General features: G+C 43.9%; 1 protein-coding gene across 2 annotated transcripts in view; it reads right to left on the bottom strand.

Moving 5' to 3' along the window:
- Efcab6 (EF-hand calcium binding domain 6) overlaps window positions 1-5,651 on the bottom strand; it is a 173,310-nt gene extending 167,659 nt beyond the window's left edge. For both annotated transcript variants that reach the window (XM_041672351.1, XM_041672350.1), the window contains exon 1: window positions 5,513-5,651. In XM_041672351.1, the coding sequence (XP_041528285.1) occupies window positions 5,513-5,651 (139 nt within the window). The remainder of the gene's footprint in view (window positions 1-5,512) is intronic.
- Between the last annotated feature and the right edge of the window lie 13,026 nt (window positions 5,652-18,677).

Here is an 18,677-nt window from a genome sequence, read left to right as displayed (position 1 = left end):
ATCAGGACCCTGCCTTCATGTTCAATGTGAGGATCTAGGCCAACGATGGTGCCACTGGGGCAAGGGACCTTGTGGAGCTTGTGTAAGGTGTCTGCAACCAAGGTGCAAACAGAAAGCCAGCCAAGCAGCGGATATGTTCCCTGGAGCCTAGTGGGGAAATCAGCGTGGAACAGGGTACAAATTGCTTGCTTACGTGTGGCATTCCAGGACATAGAACCAGGGGAGACCCAGTGGAGAGGGGAACGAACACAGAGCCTGAAGGCAGAGGAAGGCTCCAGAACTTGCTATCAGACCCCCAAGGATTCTCAGGAAGGCAGGAGTCTTTCCACACTCCCGTCTCCTCTTCCAGCCGCTGAGACTGTCGGCAGCAGCTGGTTCCCACAGAGGAGCTGTGTGGTGGGAATCAGCTAGAGTGTGCAGCAATTCCTTGGCCCGCCGGGTGTCATAGGGGACCCTCTTCGCATTCACGCTTCCACTCTGGGATCTCTTCTCAGACTTCGTGTATTTTTTAATTGCTTTCCAAGAAGCCCCAACTTGGCACTCGGAATTGTGATTTAAAGGCAGCAGACAGCATTAACTGGGAACTGTGTGGAATTCACTTGAGAGCAGCTTTTGGTTTCACAAGCCCGATGCAGCATCTCAGACACAAGCCCGATGCGGCCCCTCAGACACAAGCCCGATGCAGCACCTCAGTCACAAGCCTGATGCGGCCCCTCATTCACAAGCCTGATGCGGCCCCTCAGACCAGAAGTGAAAGGCAGACCCAAACCTCCTCAACTGCTGCAGGAAGAACCAACTGACGCTGGACGAGCTTTCCATTGCTGGTTTAGGAACTGGAGAGTGACAGCAGACAGCAGACTGCCCCTCCAGCCCTATCACGACAGAAAGCAAGAGGAGTTAAGAAGATGCACAGTTTCAGACAAAGCCAAGACTGCAACAGAAGATGCAACAGAAACCAGATATCACCAAGGACTAGCTGGTCCTCAATAGCCCAGAAAGACAGTGCCTTCTCTCTGCAGAGAGGAGGGAACAGACACAGCATAGACAGCCTGAGAAGAAAACAACCCATGTTCAGTAGCCACATGTAGTAGTAGACAGACAATAATCCTGGGGTCTTGGTCAACTACATGTGAGGAGCAGCTGGGCAGGAGACAGAGAGCTATGTAATAGCACCCTAGCACTTTAGGTCTCCCCCAGCTCAGGCAGCTATTCTCCCAAGGCTACAGGGGGGCAGAAGCAAGGTAAATCCATATGGAACACATGGAGTCTCTGGCCATGGACTATCAGGGGCCTGCTGCAGGTTCAAGGCAAGGCAAATGTGGTGGTTTGGAAGAAAATGCCCCCCAATAAGGAATAGCACTAGTAGAAGGTGTAGCTTTTTTGGAGTGGGTGTGGCCTTGTTGGAGGAAGTGTGTCACTGTGGAGGTGGATTTTCAGGTCTCATCTATGCTCAAACCACACCCAGTGTTCAGACCACTTCCTGCTGCCAGCAAGTAGGTGTAGGACTCTCAGCACTGTCTCCAGCACCATGTCTGCCTGCACGCTGCCTTGCTTCACACCCTGATGAGAATGGACTTTACCTCTGAACTGTGAGCGAGCTACCACGATTAAACAGTTTTCCTTTATAAGAGTTGCCGTGTTCGTGGTGTCTCTTCACAGCAATAGAAACCCTAAGACAGCAAAGGAGTCAGAGGATGTCCCAGAACATGCAGAAGCTGTTGGTAGAGCTGAACATCCTACCCTGCCACCATGACCTCAATACAGGAGGGCTACAACGCAGGAGATGACCCCTGGAGACCCAGCTGGCGGCTCATGAGCTTGGCTTAGCTGCAGACTACGTGGAATGAAGGAACCAGCGAGTGTGAAGATGAAAGAAAAGATCAACTTTTAACTTACTATTTTCATCTGGTGTGTGTGTGTGTGTGTGTGTGTGTGTGTGTGTGTGTGTGAAAGCTTATGTGCCACCTGTGTGTAGTGCCCGCAAAGGCCAAAAGAAGGCACCAGATTCCCCGGAGCTGGAGTTGCAAGCCATTATGAGCTACTTGATGTGGTGCTGGAAGTAGAATTCAAGTCCTCCGCAAGTGCTCTTAATGGCTGAGTCATTGCTCCAGCCCCAGATAAAACCATTTTTAAAAGAAAAAGGGTACATTGTGGCAATTATACTTATTTGGTATTATCTGCTTGTACACAAGTTACAGAGCTACATCTCCAAATCCATGTGCATTCATAGACAACATGGGCAACAGTGCTGAGCAGGCGATGGTGTGCACTGGAGAGGAGAGTGGTGATGCCAGGCACACGTGCGTATATAAGCGAATTGTGCGGGTACTTTTACACACGTACTCAGGTGCTTTGGCACATGTATATACCTGTGTGTGGAGGCCAGAAGCCAACTCAAGCATCCTTCTCTATCACTTTCCACTCTAGTTTTTGAAGCAGGGGCTCACACTTGGCCTGGAGCTCAGCAACTGAACAAGGCTGGCTGGCTGGTCGTTGGTCTCCAGGGATCTATCTGTTTCTGCCTCCCTTGTGCTTAGATTCCAGGCAAACACCATGGTGCCTGGCTTTTTCACTGGGTTGCGGGGACCAAATTCCTGGCCCTCACACCTGCTCAGAGGCACTTTACCAACTGAGCAGTCTCCCCACTCCTGTAGACATAGCTATAGAAAGAATTTAGATTCATTCATTTTATTTTGTGTGTGTGAGCATTTTGCCTGTGTATACGTGTACCGTATGGATGCCTGGTGCCTGGGGAGGTCAGAAGAAGGCATTGTATCCCCTGTAGTTACCACGGTTGTGAGCTGTCATGTGCGAGCTGGGAACCAAACCCAAGTGCTCTTAACAGTTGATCCATCTCTCCAGCCCCAGAAATAACTTTTAAAAAGACAAAACACTTCCATAAATATTTTAATGTAACTGGCCAACATGAAAAGCAAATGATAAAGAAGAAACACACTTGAGGCAAAAACAGATCGAGGGACACAGGTCCATGCAAAGGAAACTTACGCCTACTAGTAATAAAAATCAATCCACTGTATGGAAACGGGCAACTGAAAGAACAGACAACTCACAGGGCAAAAACGCACAGCAGGTAAACCTGAGAGTGGGAATTTATTTTTTTCTTAAAGATTTTTATTTATTATATATACAGTGTTCTGTCTGCATGTATGCCTACTTGTCAGAAAAGGGCACCAGATCTCATTACAGATGGTTGTGAGCCACCATGTGGTTGCTGGGAATTGAACTCAGGACCTCAGGAAGAGCAATCAGTGCCCTTAACCTCTGAGCCATCTCTCCAGCCCCGAGAGTGGGAATTTAAATCACTATTGAGCAAATGTCATTAGGGGCTTAGGAGACCAATGGCTCTGTGGACAAAGCTTGCCACACAAACATTATGACCAGAGTTTGGTGCCCAAAACCCATGTGACACTGAAGGCAGGGGCAGATACCAATAACCCCAGCATGCCCATGACACTAAGACAGGACACGGAGACACAATCCTAAAACACTTGCAGCCCAGCTAGCCTGGCCTGTGCAGCAGGGAAGAAGGACCCTGCCTCAAAGAAGGTGGAAGGCAAGGACCAACATCCAAAGTTGTCACACCTGTATGTGCGCAGGCACTCACATTATGAGCACACATACACACTTTAAAAAAAGAAATGTAATTAAAACATAAATATAAGCTGGGCAGTGATGGTGCATGCCTCTAATCCCAGCACTGAGGAGGCAGAGGCAGGCTGATCTGCGAGTTTGAGGTCAGCCTGGTCTACAAAGCAAGTTCCAGGACAGCTAAGGCTATATAGAGAAATCCTGCCTTGAAAAACAAGCAAAAACATAAATGTAATTACTTCTGTTAGTGCACAAGATCTTATAAGATGATATTCTGATGGGAAATTTACCAATGAATGCCTGTGATATTCTTTGGGGGAGAAGATGTGTACCAGCTTCTGGGGGGTCTTTCTGCAGTGTTTAAGAACTCTGGGAGAGGGTAGCCCCCTTCACACTAGTCTCCTTTGCTCTGTCAGGCTTGTCAAGTATACTAGGACCGCCCCTTGCATTGCTCTGTAGACATGAAGCTATGAGCTGGAACAGCTCTACATTTTACTGTCATTTTTTTTTTTTATCAGAAACTACCTTAACAACAGACCCCAAGTTAGGGTAGACAGGTGGCCATCAGATGTCAAGCCTGTATACCCAGGCTCACTAGTAGACGCATAGGACCACTGGAGTAAAGTCTCACCAACTACCAACAAGCATGTGTCCGCTGAGATCAGTGTCTGTCCCTGCTTATAGGCACCCCCGTTTGTCCTGCACGGTTCCCTTCCCCAGCTCCATCCTGCATCCTTTAGAGTTCCTTCTTGAGCCCTCGCTGCTGTGAGCACACCTCAGTGTCAGTGTTCAGTTTGCCTCATTGCCTTCTCTCTGGCTACATTCCTGCAGGGCTGGCCTTTCAGCAGACCCAACTCTGTCCTCAGCACCTATCAACAGTGCTCAAAAAATGTTTGTAAGTGACAAATGTATTAAGGAGGAAATGAGTGACGCTCTAAAGATACATAATTTTGGAAAATATTAAGTCAAATTCTGTTGCCTTTAAACCAAATGAAGAATCCAAATGGCTTAACGACTCCCATCTTCACAAAAGACCACTCTGAAAATATGTACTTGTAGCTGCTTTCTCATAATTCCAAAATGCAGACACAACCAGAAGTGGGGGCGGGAGAATAGCAAACTTCTGCAGCATGTGATGGGCTTCCGGGTGACTATCCAACAGGTAAAATGCAACGAGGAAGGGACAGTCTTAGCAAGTGACAGCCAATGTGACAATGAGTGCAGGGCGGGATATGAGCTTGCCTAACATGCATGAGGCCCTCGGTTCCATCCCCAACACCACATAAATCTGGTGTGGTGGTTTAAGCCTATGATCCTGGGGCTTAGGAAGTGGTGGCAGGAGGATCATAAGTTCAAGGTCATCCTTGACTATTCAGTAAGTTGTAGGCTATCTCAGGCTATATGACACCTTTAACTATATAGTAAGTTGTAGGCTATTTCAGGGGGATGAAGAGGATGGGGAGAAAATTGAGATATAGACCTTAAGCCCTTCATAAAAACATGAACTTGATCTAGATGTAAATCTCAAATCTATGAGATTAGAAGGCTATATAATGGAACACCAAGATGGGGAGATTTGGTACCTTCTGTTCAATTCTTCTGCAAACCTAAGACTGCTTGGAGACAGGCCTGCTCAAATTTGTACAACTGTCATTTACTGAATAACACAATCATTAAGCTGACAGAGTCCAGGAACACACAGCCTGGGTTCAAATCCTGACTATTCACTTTAAAACTATGAATAACTTTGAGGACACTGGCTTGAGGGGCCCATGCCTGCATTTCCCCATACTGGATATAGGGAAGGTATCAGAACATGACTCACAGCAGGCCTTTAACTGAGCCCATGTCAAGCAGTAAGTGGTATCTGTGGACAGGGTTGTAATCACTTGTGAGTACTCACTTGACGAAGAGGGTCTACCTAAATCTTGGCAGCCAGTCCTTGAATGCACTCTGACGGGCGAGGAGTCGGGGCGGGAATACATCTTCCGGGTAGTAGGGTACAGACTATGCCAGTCTGGTAAGACCGCCATTTTGCGCATTAAAACCCTGCGAGAAGAAACAGAACAGATTCCAGCATCTTCATGATGTAAACATGGCCGACTTCCGGGATGCTCCAGTCTGACCATCCTTAAGGGGAACACTAAGTCATGCCTAGATTGTTTTCAGCAGATCCAAAGAACTTGGGAAGAGCAGAGAAAAAAACCATTTAAGTGTTGTTTTCTCGGTCCTCCTCTGCTTAATCACAGGCCTAACCTGGTTGTTTCTTCCTGCTGCCTCCTAGCTATGCCTCTCTTCTCAAGTCTGGAGTGTTCCCACCTCAGCACCTTTTGCAGTGCTGGTTTGGTGGTCATTTCTTCAATCTGCTCTCATCAGGAGGTTTTTCCTTCTCCTTCAATTACGACAGACAGTTCTGCTGGGTATAGTAGTCTGGCTTGGCACCTGTGGGCTTTCAGTATATGTATATACATGCTTATACACACACACACACACACACACACACACACACACACACACACATAATTCAGTGTATATTTTCAGTGGTTTATCAGTCCAAGCCAGTCAACACCCAGCACAGATGGAGGAAGGACTCATGAGGTCCCACTCCTAGCAAAGGGACTACTGGGGGCTGGTGGGGGCTGGTGGCTGCTGGGGTAATGGCGTAAACGAATGCAGACAGATTGTAAAAATATATATAGCTTTAATGGCGAAATAGACTTACAGAACCACCGTTCCTGCGGAGACCAGGAAAGCAGAAAAGGGACGGCTGGGAGCACGCTTGCCAAATTTATAGGCCAACATTAGCCTGAGGCGAACACGCCCCCTAAGGGGCAGGACTTATCCCTACATCTCCCCTTTTTGTCTAAATAAGGCAGAACTAAACCAAATACAACTATATACAATAACAACAAATAATCAATATAACAAACAATATTGAGAATAAAAGCTTTGCTAAACATTCTATCTCAAGGAGTCCAAATAATGTAGAGAGTAACTACAATTATATAATCTTCAACTCCATCAAAGATATGAGAAGGGAATAAACACTACTCAACAAACGAGATATATCCAAAATGTGCAACAATTGACAGAGACAACTGACTACCTGGGCAATCACCCAAAGTCTCGTTTGCAACGTTGAGTCAACCAATTTTGGCTAAGGCTTAACATAACTGACATACCATTATTAAAGGCAAGGAACTTTTCAAAACTACCTTATCCTTTCTTGGCAGGATATGACAGTCCTGTTTTATCCATTGATGCACGCTCTGTATCTCTGTCAGTGGTTGAGGTATGGGCATTTCTTTGCCCAAAGGCCAGTTCTGCCAAAAAGAAAGGCTCCAGGTGGAGTGTCTTTGGTGCTCAACATTCTCTCGGGAATAGAGCGGTGTTGCCAGGAGCAATAGTGTCTCACTATCACGAAACTCTGAGTTAGATTAAAGGCCATTTTCTACAGCTCTTTGAAGAGGTCGAAGATTATCTATCTATACTGAGTATAATCTCTATATATCTATAGAACCTGATTAGTCTAATTAAAAATGACAAACTTAGATGACTATTTATCTATATAATTCTCAATATCTATCTAACTTAAAGACTAAGACAATAAACAACTGTGTAACAAATGAGGATAATGACCTCCAAATATAAACACTGTACAAATATACATTGCAATATGGCAAATATATATCAATACACAAACATTATATAAGTATCTTAATCAGAGGTAGAAATGTACACTGCAATATGGTAAATATATACAATATATATATATCAATACAATATATGTCAATACATAAAAATGTTTTAAACAGACATAGAAACATGCATGCATGCAATAGTCAATATAATTTAACTTTGTATCAATATACAAGAATCTATACCAATATATTTGTCTAAAAGCAGTAACTCACAATTATAAATCTATTATCCCATCATTCCCTCTTTTTTTTTTCAAAATGATCCCTGAGCTTATAAAATTCCTCCCACAACCTCCCAACCCCTAAATGACGTCCCTAACACAGGGGTAAACTTTACTGGGAGAGGGGACGTCGTCCTCTAGAATTACTTCCAGCTGTCATGGGGGCGACGTTCTTTCTGGGGGATCCTGTGAAAGTAAAATGATGGTTAAATTTCAAGATCAATGTCTTTTAAAATTGCAAATAGTCTCTGAGTATTTTGTGGAGGTCTGGCCAGAATGTTGTACAAGATGTGCACCATTTCAGCTAACCAAGTTGGGATCGTCTTGTGTAGCTGGTATCCAAAACAGGTCTTGTAGTAGAGCTATGAGTATCATGACGTCATATCAACCAGGTAGAGTTGTTGTTGTGGGGCCCCAACTTCTTCCTGGAAACTTCAAATGTCACTTCAGGAAAAACTCATTGTTCATTGTGAAAAACTTAAACATTAATCATATAGACATATATAGACATACATATATATTCAATGAAAGGCATGATAGATATATTCAATGAAAAGTATGATAGATATGAAGAAAAGCAAAGATGTTTTCTAAACTCATATTTCTTTCTGTCCCATATCATGGCTCTTGACATGAGACAGAAACTCCAGAAACTCTGGGTTTTTCTCTTACTAACAGGCTTGGAATTGGAGAGGGACTGAGCCAGAGTCCAACTTCAAAACCAGCTCTATATATTTATAAAGAAATGTTTAATAAGACATATATATAAAATTAATACTTACAAAATGTGTCCATCCATCAGTAATTAAATATTCAGGGTCCCTCAATTTCTTTGAAGATGAGTATTTTCCTGTGGAGATAAGAAAAGAACCCTGCCCCCAACCTATCTGTATTTCTTACCATCAGAATGCTCACCATCCTTGTGAATGAATTGCTATTTATCTTTTCCAAGTAGCTTCTCTTCTTCAAACCGAACCTTTATTAATTTTGACGGTATCCACAATTTTTCCTCACCTGTGGAGATAAGAGCAAAACCCCTTCCCCAACGTAGCACATCTCCTGGCTTCCAATGTGAGGTCAGCACATCCTTGAGATAAACTGGTTGATTTAGTTCAGTAGACTTTTCCATTATCCAATGTCTTTCTGCAGCCGTTGTTCCCTTCTCAGTAGCATTGAGAAAATTCAAGGTTAACAAAGCATTATGTAACCTACTTCTGGGGGTGTTTTCCACCCCTTTCTGTTTGTTCAACATATCCTTTATAGTTCGATTTGATCTTTCTATGACTGCTTGATCTGTAGGGTTGTATGGTATACCTGTAACATGCTTGATATTATAATAATCAAAGAACCGTTTCATTTTCCTAGAGACATAAGCAGGACCATTATCCGTCTTTATTTGTGTAGGTATACCCACGATAGCCATGACTTCTAATAAATGAGTGATTACTGAATCAGCTTTTTCTGAACTTAAAGCAGTTGCCCACTGAAAGCCTGAATAAGTGTCAATGGTGTGATGAACATATTTTAATTTGCCAAATTCTGCAAAGTGGAACACATCCATCTGCCAGATTTCATTCCTTTGGGTGCCCTTTGGATTAGCCCCTGCCGGTAGTGGCGTTTGGTTATAGAAAGAGCAAGTAGGGCATTTCTTTACAATCTCCTTAGCTTGTTGCCATGTAATTGAAAATTCTTTCTTCAAACCTTTGCTATTAACATGATGTTTTTTATGAAATTCAGAGGCTTGTAGCACACTGCCAATCAATAATTGATCAATTTCTGCATTACCTTGTGCTAGAGGACCTGGCAGACCCGTATGGGATCGGATGTGTGTTATGTACATAGGGCAAAGCCTGTTCCTGATCAAATCTTGAACCTGGAGAAACAATGAGGTTAGTTCTGTATCATCAGGTATAAATTCAGCAGTTTCAATATGTAAAATAACTCTTTCTGCGTATTGTGAATCAGTGACTATATTAATAGGTTCTTTAAAATCCCTTAGCACCATAAGAATGGCATATAATTCCGCCTTCTGGACAGAATTATACGGACTTTGTTCCACCTTACCCAAGTCTTCTGATTTGTAACCTGCCTTCCCTGATTTATTGGCATCAGTATAGAATATACGGGCTTCAGTTATTGGAGCATCACGGACGATTCGAGGAAGAATCCAAGAAGTTCTCTTTATGAAGTTAAGCCTCTTGCTTTTTGGATAGTTGTTATTAATGCCTCCCAAAAAATTAGCACAAGCTCTTTGCCATGGTTCATTATCTTCCCATAATTTCTTTAGTTCATCAGCAGTGAAAGGCACTATAATTTCTGCTGGGTCTATGCCTGCTAGTTGACGAAGTCTCAGCTTGCCTTTTATAATTAACTCAGAGACTTTCTCCACATAAGTTTTCAGTTTCTTACTTGGTTTATGTGGTAAAAAGATCCATTCCAAAATAATATCATCTCTCTGCATTAAAATTCCTGTAGGAGAAATTTTTGATGGTAGTATGACGAGAATACAATCGAGCTCTGGATTCACTCTGTCCACATGTGCCTGTTGTAATTTTTCCTCAATCATTGTCAGTTCCTTTTCTGCTTCCGCTGTTAATTCTCTGGGACTGTTTAAATCTTTATCACCATCCAAGGTTTTGTTCAAATGAATTATTAGATCAGGTGTTATTCCAATAGCTGGTCATAGACTGGAAATGTCTCCTAACAGTCTTTGAAAGTCATTAAGAGTCCGTAGGCGATCTCTCCTAATTTGTGCTTTTTGTGTCTTAATTTTTTGCAAACCTATTTTATAACCTAAATAATTAACAGAATCTCCCTTCTGAATCTTTTAAGGAGCGATTTGCAATCCCCATTTAGGTAAAAGTATCTTTATTTCTTCAAACAGTCTGTTCAAGGTATCCATGTTTGAATCAGATAACAAAATGTCGTCCATGTAATGGTATACTATAGATTTGGGAAATTTCTTGCGTATTATTTGCAATGGTTGGTTCACAAAATATTGGCACAGGGAGGGGCTATTTAACATACCCTGGGGGAGGACGGTCCAGCGGTACCTCCTCGAAGGTTGAGAATTGTTATAAGTAGGCACTGTGAAGGCAAATTTTTCTCTATCTTCTTTTTGCAAAGGTATAGTGAAAAAACAATCCTTTAAATCAATAACTATGAGAGGCCATCCTTTTGGTAATAAAGAGGGCAAAGGAATTCCAGATTGCAGAGGGCCCATAGGTTGAATAACCTTGTTGATGGCCCTAAGATCTGTCACCATTCTCCATTTACCTGATTTTTTTCTTAACCACAAATACAGGAGAATTCCAAGGGCTGGTAGATTCTTCTATATGTCCAGCATCTAATTGTTCTTGTACCAGCTGTTCTAAAGCCTGTAACTTTTCCTCAGCTAAAGGCCATTGCTTTGTCCATATAGGTTTCTCAGTCAACCATTTTAGAGGCAAGGCTGTTGGTATCTCTGAAGGGACATCAATTGCTTGTTCTTGTACAGCCCGAATGGCCAGTTTTCTCCGTTTGTAATATCTTTTAATATTATTCTCAGAAATATAGGCTCTAGAAGTAGCAGGAATGTTAATTTCGGTATTCCATTGTTGTAATAGGTCATGACCCCATAAATTCATTGCGATATTGGCTACATATGGCTTTAATTTTCCTATTTGTCCCTCTGGCCCTATACATTCAACCCATCTCGTGCTCTGCCTTACTCGAGATAGGGTTCCAATTCCCAGGAGCTGAACATTTACATTCTGAAGGGCCAATATGGATGCCAAGATTCTGGGGTAATGATACTTACATCAGCACCTGTGTCCAGCAGGCCAGTAATAAAAATGCCATTTACACACACTCTCAGTTTAGGTCTTTGATCATTTATAGAAGTTTGCCAAAACACATGTAACTTATCTTTCTGATCCTTATTGCTTTTAACAGTAGGCATGGGGCTTCCTAATTGTCCTGATGAGGCACGTCCTCTGCAGAAACTGGAAATGACTGAACCATGTTTGCCATGGGGGCCTGTGAGGCCCCCCCTCTCACGTTTCCCGACTGTATCAGGTTGCCTTGTCTATCTCTTGTAGACCTGCATTCATTCGTCCAATGTCTGCCTTTTCCACATCTTCTACATAAACCTGAAGGCTGAGACCTCCTATTTCTGTTATTTCTAGAAGATGCATTATTATTATTATTTCTGAAAGATGCATTATTATTATTATTATTATTATTATTATTTCTGAAAATCCGTTGTCTACAATTCCTTTTCATATGACCCATTTTGCCACAATTAAAACATTTGGTATTCTGGTGTCTCCTTTTACCATTGGAAATTGCTTCTTCTACCCATGCTTCAGTGCCATAATCAAATGTATCAACATTGAGTGTATGCAAGACCCATTCTTCCAAGGGCGCTGATCTGAGCTTTAAAGGGCCCAAAATCCTTTTGCATTCCACATTTGCATTTTCATAAGCCAAAGACTCAATCATTACACGTCTTGCTTCTGGGTCAGGTATCCCTATTTGTACAGCCGTAGTTAATCTTTGTAAAAAGTCACTAAAGGGTTCTCTCTGACCCTGTTTAACTCTGACAAATGATTCCATTCTCTGTCCTGGGTCTTGTACCCTGTCCCAAGCCCTTAAGGCTGCTGTAGTACACATGGAGAGTGTGTTTTCATCCAAATTAGCTTGTTCCTGAGGGTCGGAAAAGAGTCCTTCACCTAGAATTTGATCTAGGGAAATGTCAATTCCCTTCGCTTTTTCCTGCTGTTCTAAGAGTCTAGCCTCTTGCCTGAATAAGCATTTCCATTTCAATTGCGGTCCACTCTCGAGTACCGCAGAGCTCAGCTGGAGCCAGTCCGAGGGGGTTGCTCTGCTTGTCATAGCCCAACATCTTAGCATCTCTTTAACAAAAGAGGCTTGCATCCCAAAAGTCATGACAGCCTGTTTTATTTCCTTGAGATCATTCATACGGACAGGCTCCCATGTATCCTCCTTGATGACCCTAGGGTTTTTGAAACCAATCACCTTCTCTGTTGTTATTACTGGAAAGGCAGGTAGAGCTGTAGGTAGAGCTTTGTGGAAATTGTCCCGGAGAGATTTACCCATAGATGTAGTTAAAATTTGCCTTTCTACACTTTGCTCTTCTTCATCAGAATTTAGAAATTCCTCAATCTTTTCAATTCTATTCACCATTGCCTTCTGCAATGTCTGAATCTCCTGTCCAGAATTATGTTCCAAAGCCTTCATTGAGGATTCTAAAGTATGAAGTTTGTCTGTTAGAGATAACATCTCATCTTTGGACATAATTTTTATGGCATAAACCATGCCTTCTTGTATTGACAATCTTTCCGCCAATCTGTCATAAGCTTTAGACAAAATCTGATTGTCACATTCAGCAGTTTTGATTCTCTCAGTTAATGTTTCATTTCCTACAGAAAGGGACTGAATCTTATGGTCCAAATCAGCTGTTCCCTCTTCCATAGTAATAAATTTCTCCTTAATATCAGCCACTAATGTTTCAGTTCCTACAGAAAGGGACTGAAGCTTACAATTCAGATCAGCTGTTCCCTCTTCCATAGTAATGAATTTCTCCTTAACATCAGCCTGGAGAACTTCAAACTGATTCTTGAGAAGATTGTTGTCATTCTCAATTGTTTTTAAGCGTTCAATCTCTGCCTTAAGAATCCTGGATTCGTCTCATAAAGACTTTATCATATTTCTATTATCAAACCATTTAGTGGCAATGAAAACTACGAATCCCAGAAGGATCCATAGATGTGGGGTGTTAGACACCTCTTGTAAAATCTCCCGCATGGTACAATTAAAAAAACTGTTAAATTCTTGAATACTAATGTGTTCAGACATTTTATTTATAGAAGAAAAAATTTCTTACCTGCAATGATCGGTTCCTGTCAATGATGGTCTCTGTGTTTTTGGAGCCTGTCCTAGAACTAGCTCTTGTAGACCAGTCTGGCCTCGAACTCACAGAGATCCACCTGTCTCTGCCTCCCAAGTGCTGGGATTAAAGGCTTGCGCTACCACCGCCTGGTGGGCCTCAGACTCACAGAGATCTGCCTGCCTCTGCTTCCCAAGTGCTGGGATTAAAGGCGTGCGCTACCACTGCCTGGCCGGCCTCAAACTCACAGAGATCTGCCTGCCTTTGCCTCCTTCAGCAAATCCTACTGGCATGCGCCACCACAACCGGCCAAGTCACTTTGTATCAGACCAAATCTGCCGCTGTGGCAGCTTTTGTTGCAAAACAGCAGGTACTTGAGCTTCTGCTAATTCAGGCAGTAGGGTTCCGCTGCAAACTTAGCCAAGGCAGGCAGAATGGGCCTGTGTGGCTGAGTATGTCTCGGACTCGGCACTGGGGCCGGAGTCATGAACTAAAAAACAGCACCCGGGAGGGTGCTGTGTTAGCTAGCAGGCTACCCGCTTGAGTCGGGGGCAAAATAGCCCACGTTGGACGCCAAAATGTAATGGCGTAAACGAATGCAGACAGATTGTAAAAATATATATAGCTTTAATGGCGAAATAGACTTACAGAACCACCGTTCAGCAGAGACCAGGAAAGCAGAAAAGGGACGGCTGGGAGCATGCTTGCCAAATTTATAGGCCAACATTAGCCTGAGGCGAACACGCCCCCTAAGGGGCGGGACTTATCCCTACACTGGGGGAGGGAGAGTCAGCCATCTTCAGGAGTGTGCTGGTAGGCTGCCCACGTTCCTACAGGTAACCCCACACCCATACACATATCCTAGAAGTATTAACTGGACTCAGATAAAAGAAGAGCTGGAAGTGTGAATATGACCCAAATACATTGCATACATATATGACATTCTCAGAGAAATTCTTTTTTTTTCTTTTTTTTTTCTTCTTTTTATTTATTTATTTAGGATTTCTGTCTCCTCCCCGCACCCGCTTCCCATTTCCCTCCCCCTCCCCCGATCAAGTCCCCCTCCCTCATCTGCTCGAAGAGCAATCAGGGTTTCCTGACCTGTGGGAAGCCCAAGGACTGCCCACCTCTATCCAGGTCTCCTAAGGTGAGCATCCAAACTGCCTAGGCTCCCACAAAGCCAGTACATGTAGTAGGACCAAGAACCCCACTGCGATTGTTCTTGAGCTCTCATTATTCCTCATTGTCCGCTATGTTCAGCAAGTCCGGATTTATCCCATGCTTTTTTAGACCTAGGCCAGCTGGCCTTGGTGAGTTCCTGATAGAACATCCCCATTGTCTCAGTGTGTGGGTGCACCCCTCGAGGTCCTGCGTTCCTTGCTCGTGCTCCCTCTCCTTCTGCTCCTGATTTGGACCTTGAGATTCTCAGAGAAATTCTTTAAATCAGAGTGGTGTTAGCACTGTTGGCTAATTTCTGGGGCCAGCAGTAAGAGGGGAAAGGTTCTGATTCTTGCTGGATGTGGTGGTAGATGCCTGTGACCCCAGCACTGGGGAGTTAGAGGCAAGCAACAGAGAGTGAGCGTGTTTCAGAGAACAAAACAGAAAAAAGGTTCCGAGTCTCTGGGTGCTCAAGAGGAACAGCACTGTTAACAAAGACAGCAGCAAAAACAGGCATGAGGACTTTGAGCATCTCCACACAGCACCTGAGAGCCTCCAAGCATGGTGGGCACTGTGGAAGTGAACCTCACAGCAATCTGGCACCATGTAGTCATGAAAAGGGCCAGATGTCAGGGCTGACAAGAGGGCTCAGGGGGTGAAGGCACTTGTTGCAAGTCTGAAACCTGATTTGATCCCCAGGCCCCTTGTGGTGGAAAGAGAAAACTGATTGCAACAAATTTGTCTTCTGACCTCTATGCATGCACTTGCACTCTGTGTGCATACATGTGCATGAACGCAGACACACCCATGTATATACATTTGCACGCGCACAAGCACAGAGAGAGCACACTCCTACAAGTTGGCCTCTGATATTCACATGTATACCATGACACATGCCCACACACATACTAATAAATGTAATTTAAAATAATTAAAAATCACAGCCTCCTGAATGAGTAGGCAATGGGGCAAAAATTTGTTAACTAAACCTTAAAGAGAAAGCTGAGGCTCTGGAAAGTTCCTGTGTTTTCCTGGAAATCTAGCAGGCCACCCAAGTAACAAGCTCTGTGTGCACATCGACAGCCAGGTGCATTCTTGGGAAGGCCCCAAACTCTCTCCTCAGGACGCCCTTGATGGTCCTGAGCCAGGCGGGGAGGGCTGGGCAGAGCTATACATGCCCGGCTGGGCGAGAAGGAACAAACGTCCCAGCACATGCAGCACCCAGAACACTTGGAAAACTTGCTGTTCCCAAGAACTGAGAAAATGTCCAGTTAGACACTGACTACGAAGTTAATCAACCAGCCACTTGGGGTCTATGCAGAACAGAGGCCAACCTTAAAAGTGAGTTTAGAAAAATCCAGCAAGCTGTAAAAGACACAAACAAGAGAACAGAGAAAGGGGTGAGAATATGGCTGCCATGATTCTACCCGTGCATTATTTCAAATGCCAAGTTTTCAACAAACGCTTTAATATGGTCCAGGGTAGGAGAGAGAGAGATGGTTCAACTGTTAAGAACACATAAGGAAAGCCGGGCAGTGGTGGCGCACGCCTTTAATTCCAGCACTCAGGAGGCAGGCGGATCTCTGTGAGTTCGAGACCAGCCTAGTCTACAGAGCTAGTTCCAGGACAGGCTCCAAAGCTGCAGAGAAACCCTGTCTCGAAAAAAAAAAAGAAAAGAAAAGAAAAGAAAAGAAAAAAGAACACATAAGGAAGACGAGAGTTTGGGTTCGAGCACCCACATCAGATATATCACAACCTCCTCTAATGCCAGTTCCAAGGGATCTGACACCCTCTTCTGGTCTTCATGTGTATCAGGCATCCATGATGTGCATATACTACACACACAGACTAAACTAACACATTAAAATGAAGGGATAGCCCATATATACTTGCCTTCAGAATCTAGGCAATCAAGAAGAGTTCTATGAAAACATATTACCTGTTAGCCGGGCAGTGGTGGCGCACACCTTTAATCCCAGCACTCGGGAGGCAGAAGCAGGCAGATCTCTATGAGTTCAAGGCCAGCCTGATCTACAAGTTTCAGGACAGGCCCCAAAGCCACAAAGAAACCCTGTCTCGAAAAACAAAAAAAAAGGGGGCTGGAGAGATGGCTCAGAGGTTAAGAGCACTGACTGCTCTTCCAGAGGTCCTGAGTTCAATTCCCAGCAACCACATGGTGGCTCACAACCATCTGTAATGAGATCTGGTGCCCTCTTCTGGCCTGCAGGCATGGAGGCTGAACACTGTGTACATAATAAATAAATCTTAAAAAAAAAAAAAGAAAAACAAAAAAAAAGAAAAAAGAAAAAGAAAAAAATCATATTATGTGGAAAAAAATTTTCAACTAAAAAAAATGTTAAAAGAAAAAAAAGATAAACCCTATATCCAGCATACAAGTAAGGGAGAAAAGAAGGCTTCCTTGGCCCCATGAAAATTCAGATAATTCATCACCAGCAGACTTTCTTGCAAAAGCTCTTGAGGAACATTTTCAGAAACATAGAAAAGTTGCATAGGTCAGAAATCATACCAATAAATCCAGAGTACTTATAGGAGACCCAAACATGAAAGAAGCCACGGCACCAGGAGCAGAGCCTGACACACTGAGGCACCTCACACAACCGGACGGACAGGACCCACAGTTAACAATGACAGAACCACTAGTTCCGGGACAGGCTCCAAAGCTACAGAGAGACCCTGTCTTGGAAAATAAAAAAAGGAAGGAAGGAAGGGAGGGAGGGAGGGAGGAAGGAAGGAAGGAAGCGAAATAAACCAAAGCAAGCAGAGGGAAGGAAATGTGAAGATTTGTAGGCTGGGGCCTGAAAACAGCAGAGAAAAGCCACAGAGGAGGAAGGTCACTATTGGAAAATATTAGCAAAGTTGATAAATATGGGGCGGGGCAAGGAAAAATGGAAAATGCCCTTTAAAATTAGAAATGGGACAAGCATTGCTATCCTTCTTTCAGAAATAAGGACATAGTACAATTGGACAAACCAAGAGAAAATGGAAGCATTCTGAGGAAGACGGGGTGGGTGGGTGGGGGAACTAAGGAAGAAGCAGGAAATCCAGGACGCATGATGACAAACGAAGAGACTGACTCAGTATTTAAAACCTGACACAGAGTCCAGGGTCAGATGGACTAAGTAGTGATTCTACCAGATGCTCAAGGGATAATTAAAAGTCAGTCTACCACAAATGCTTCTGAAAAGGAAGAGGGAGGACTCACCCGGCACTGGGTGATAGAATGCTTGCCTAGAATGACAGCAGCAGAGGCCAGCGCCTGTCCACACATCTATAAAGCCAGAGCTGGCCTGATGAAAACCAGACCACGGCACCAGCAATCACAGTCAAAGGCCAATGCTCTGTGTGACACAGGAACGCAAACTAACTAAACCTAGCAACTTGATTAGAGCAAACAGCACAGCCAAGTGGGGTCACCCTGCGAAGTAAAGATGGTTGGGACATAAACGCTAACCAGGGCCGGAGCTGGCTCAGAGGTACAGCCCTCTCACTTCTTGGGACCTGGTACACGTGTTGCTGTGATAACCACATACACGCTTTTGTGTGGGCGTGCACTTTGGTTCACTTGTGTAATGTACCTGGAAACGAACCTGCTTGGTTGGCAACTGTTTTCCTCATTTTTTTGAGACAAAGTCCAGATTTGCACCATAATTATCAGAGGGTCCTGATGGGCCAAACCGTTTGAAATTAAATGTAAGTATTCAAAAACAAATGGCCATTGGTCTAAAGAGACAGCTCGGTGGTTAAGAACACAGGCTACTTTTTCAGTTTGGTTCTCAACACTGGCATTAGCCAGACCATAACTTCCTGTGGTGGCAGTCCAGGGAATCTGGCACCCTCTTCTGATCTGTGCAGGTGTACATGTACGTACGTACGCGCACGCACACACACACACACACACACACATACACACACACACACACATACACACACAATCACTGAGCCCTCCAAAGACAGAGCCCCCACTTCCTGATCACTCTGCACTAAACCCCTACTCTTTTGTTTTTCAAGACAGAGTTTCTCTGGGTAACACCTCTGGCTGTCCTGGAACACACTCTGTAGACCACTCTGGCCTCAGAC

This window comes from Microtus oregoni, unplaced genomic scaffold (genome assembly GCF_018167655.1).
Source record: "Microtus oregoni isolate MIOR12 unplaced genomic scaffold, Mior012 000022F_ref0000154, whole genome shotgun sequence".
Lineage (NCBI taxonomy): Eukaryota > Metazoa > Chordata > Mammalia > Rodentia > Cricetidae > Microtus > Microtus oregoni.
The sequence above is the reverse complement of the archived record's forward strand: the minus strand, read 5'-3'. Positions and strand labels throughout refer to the sequence as shown.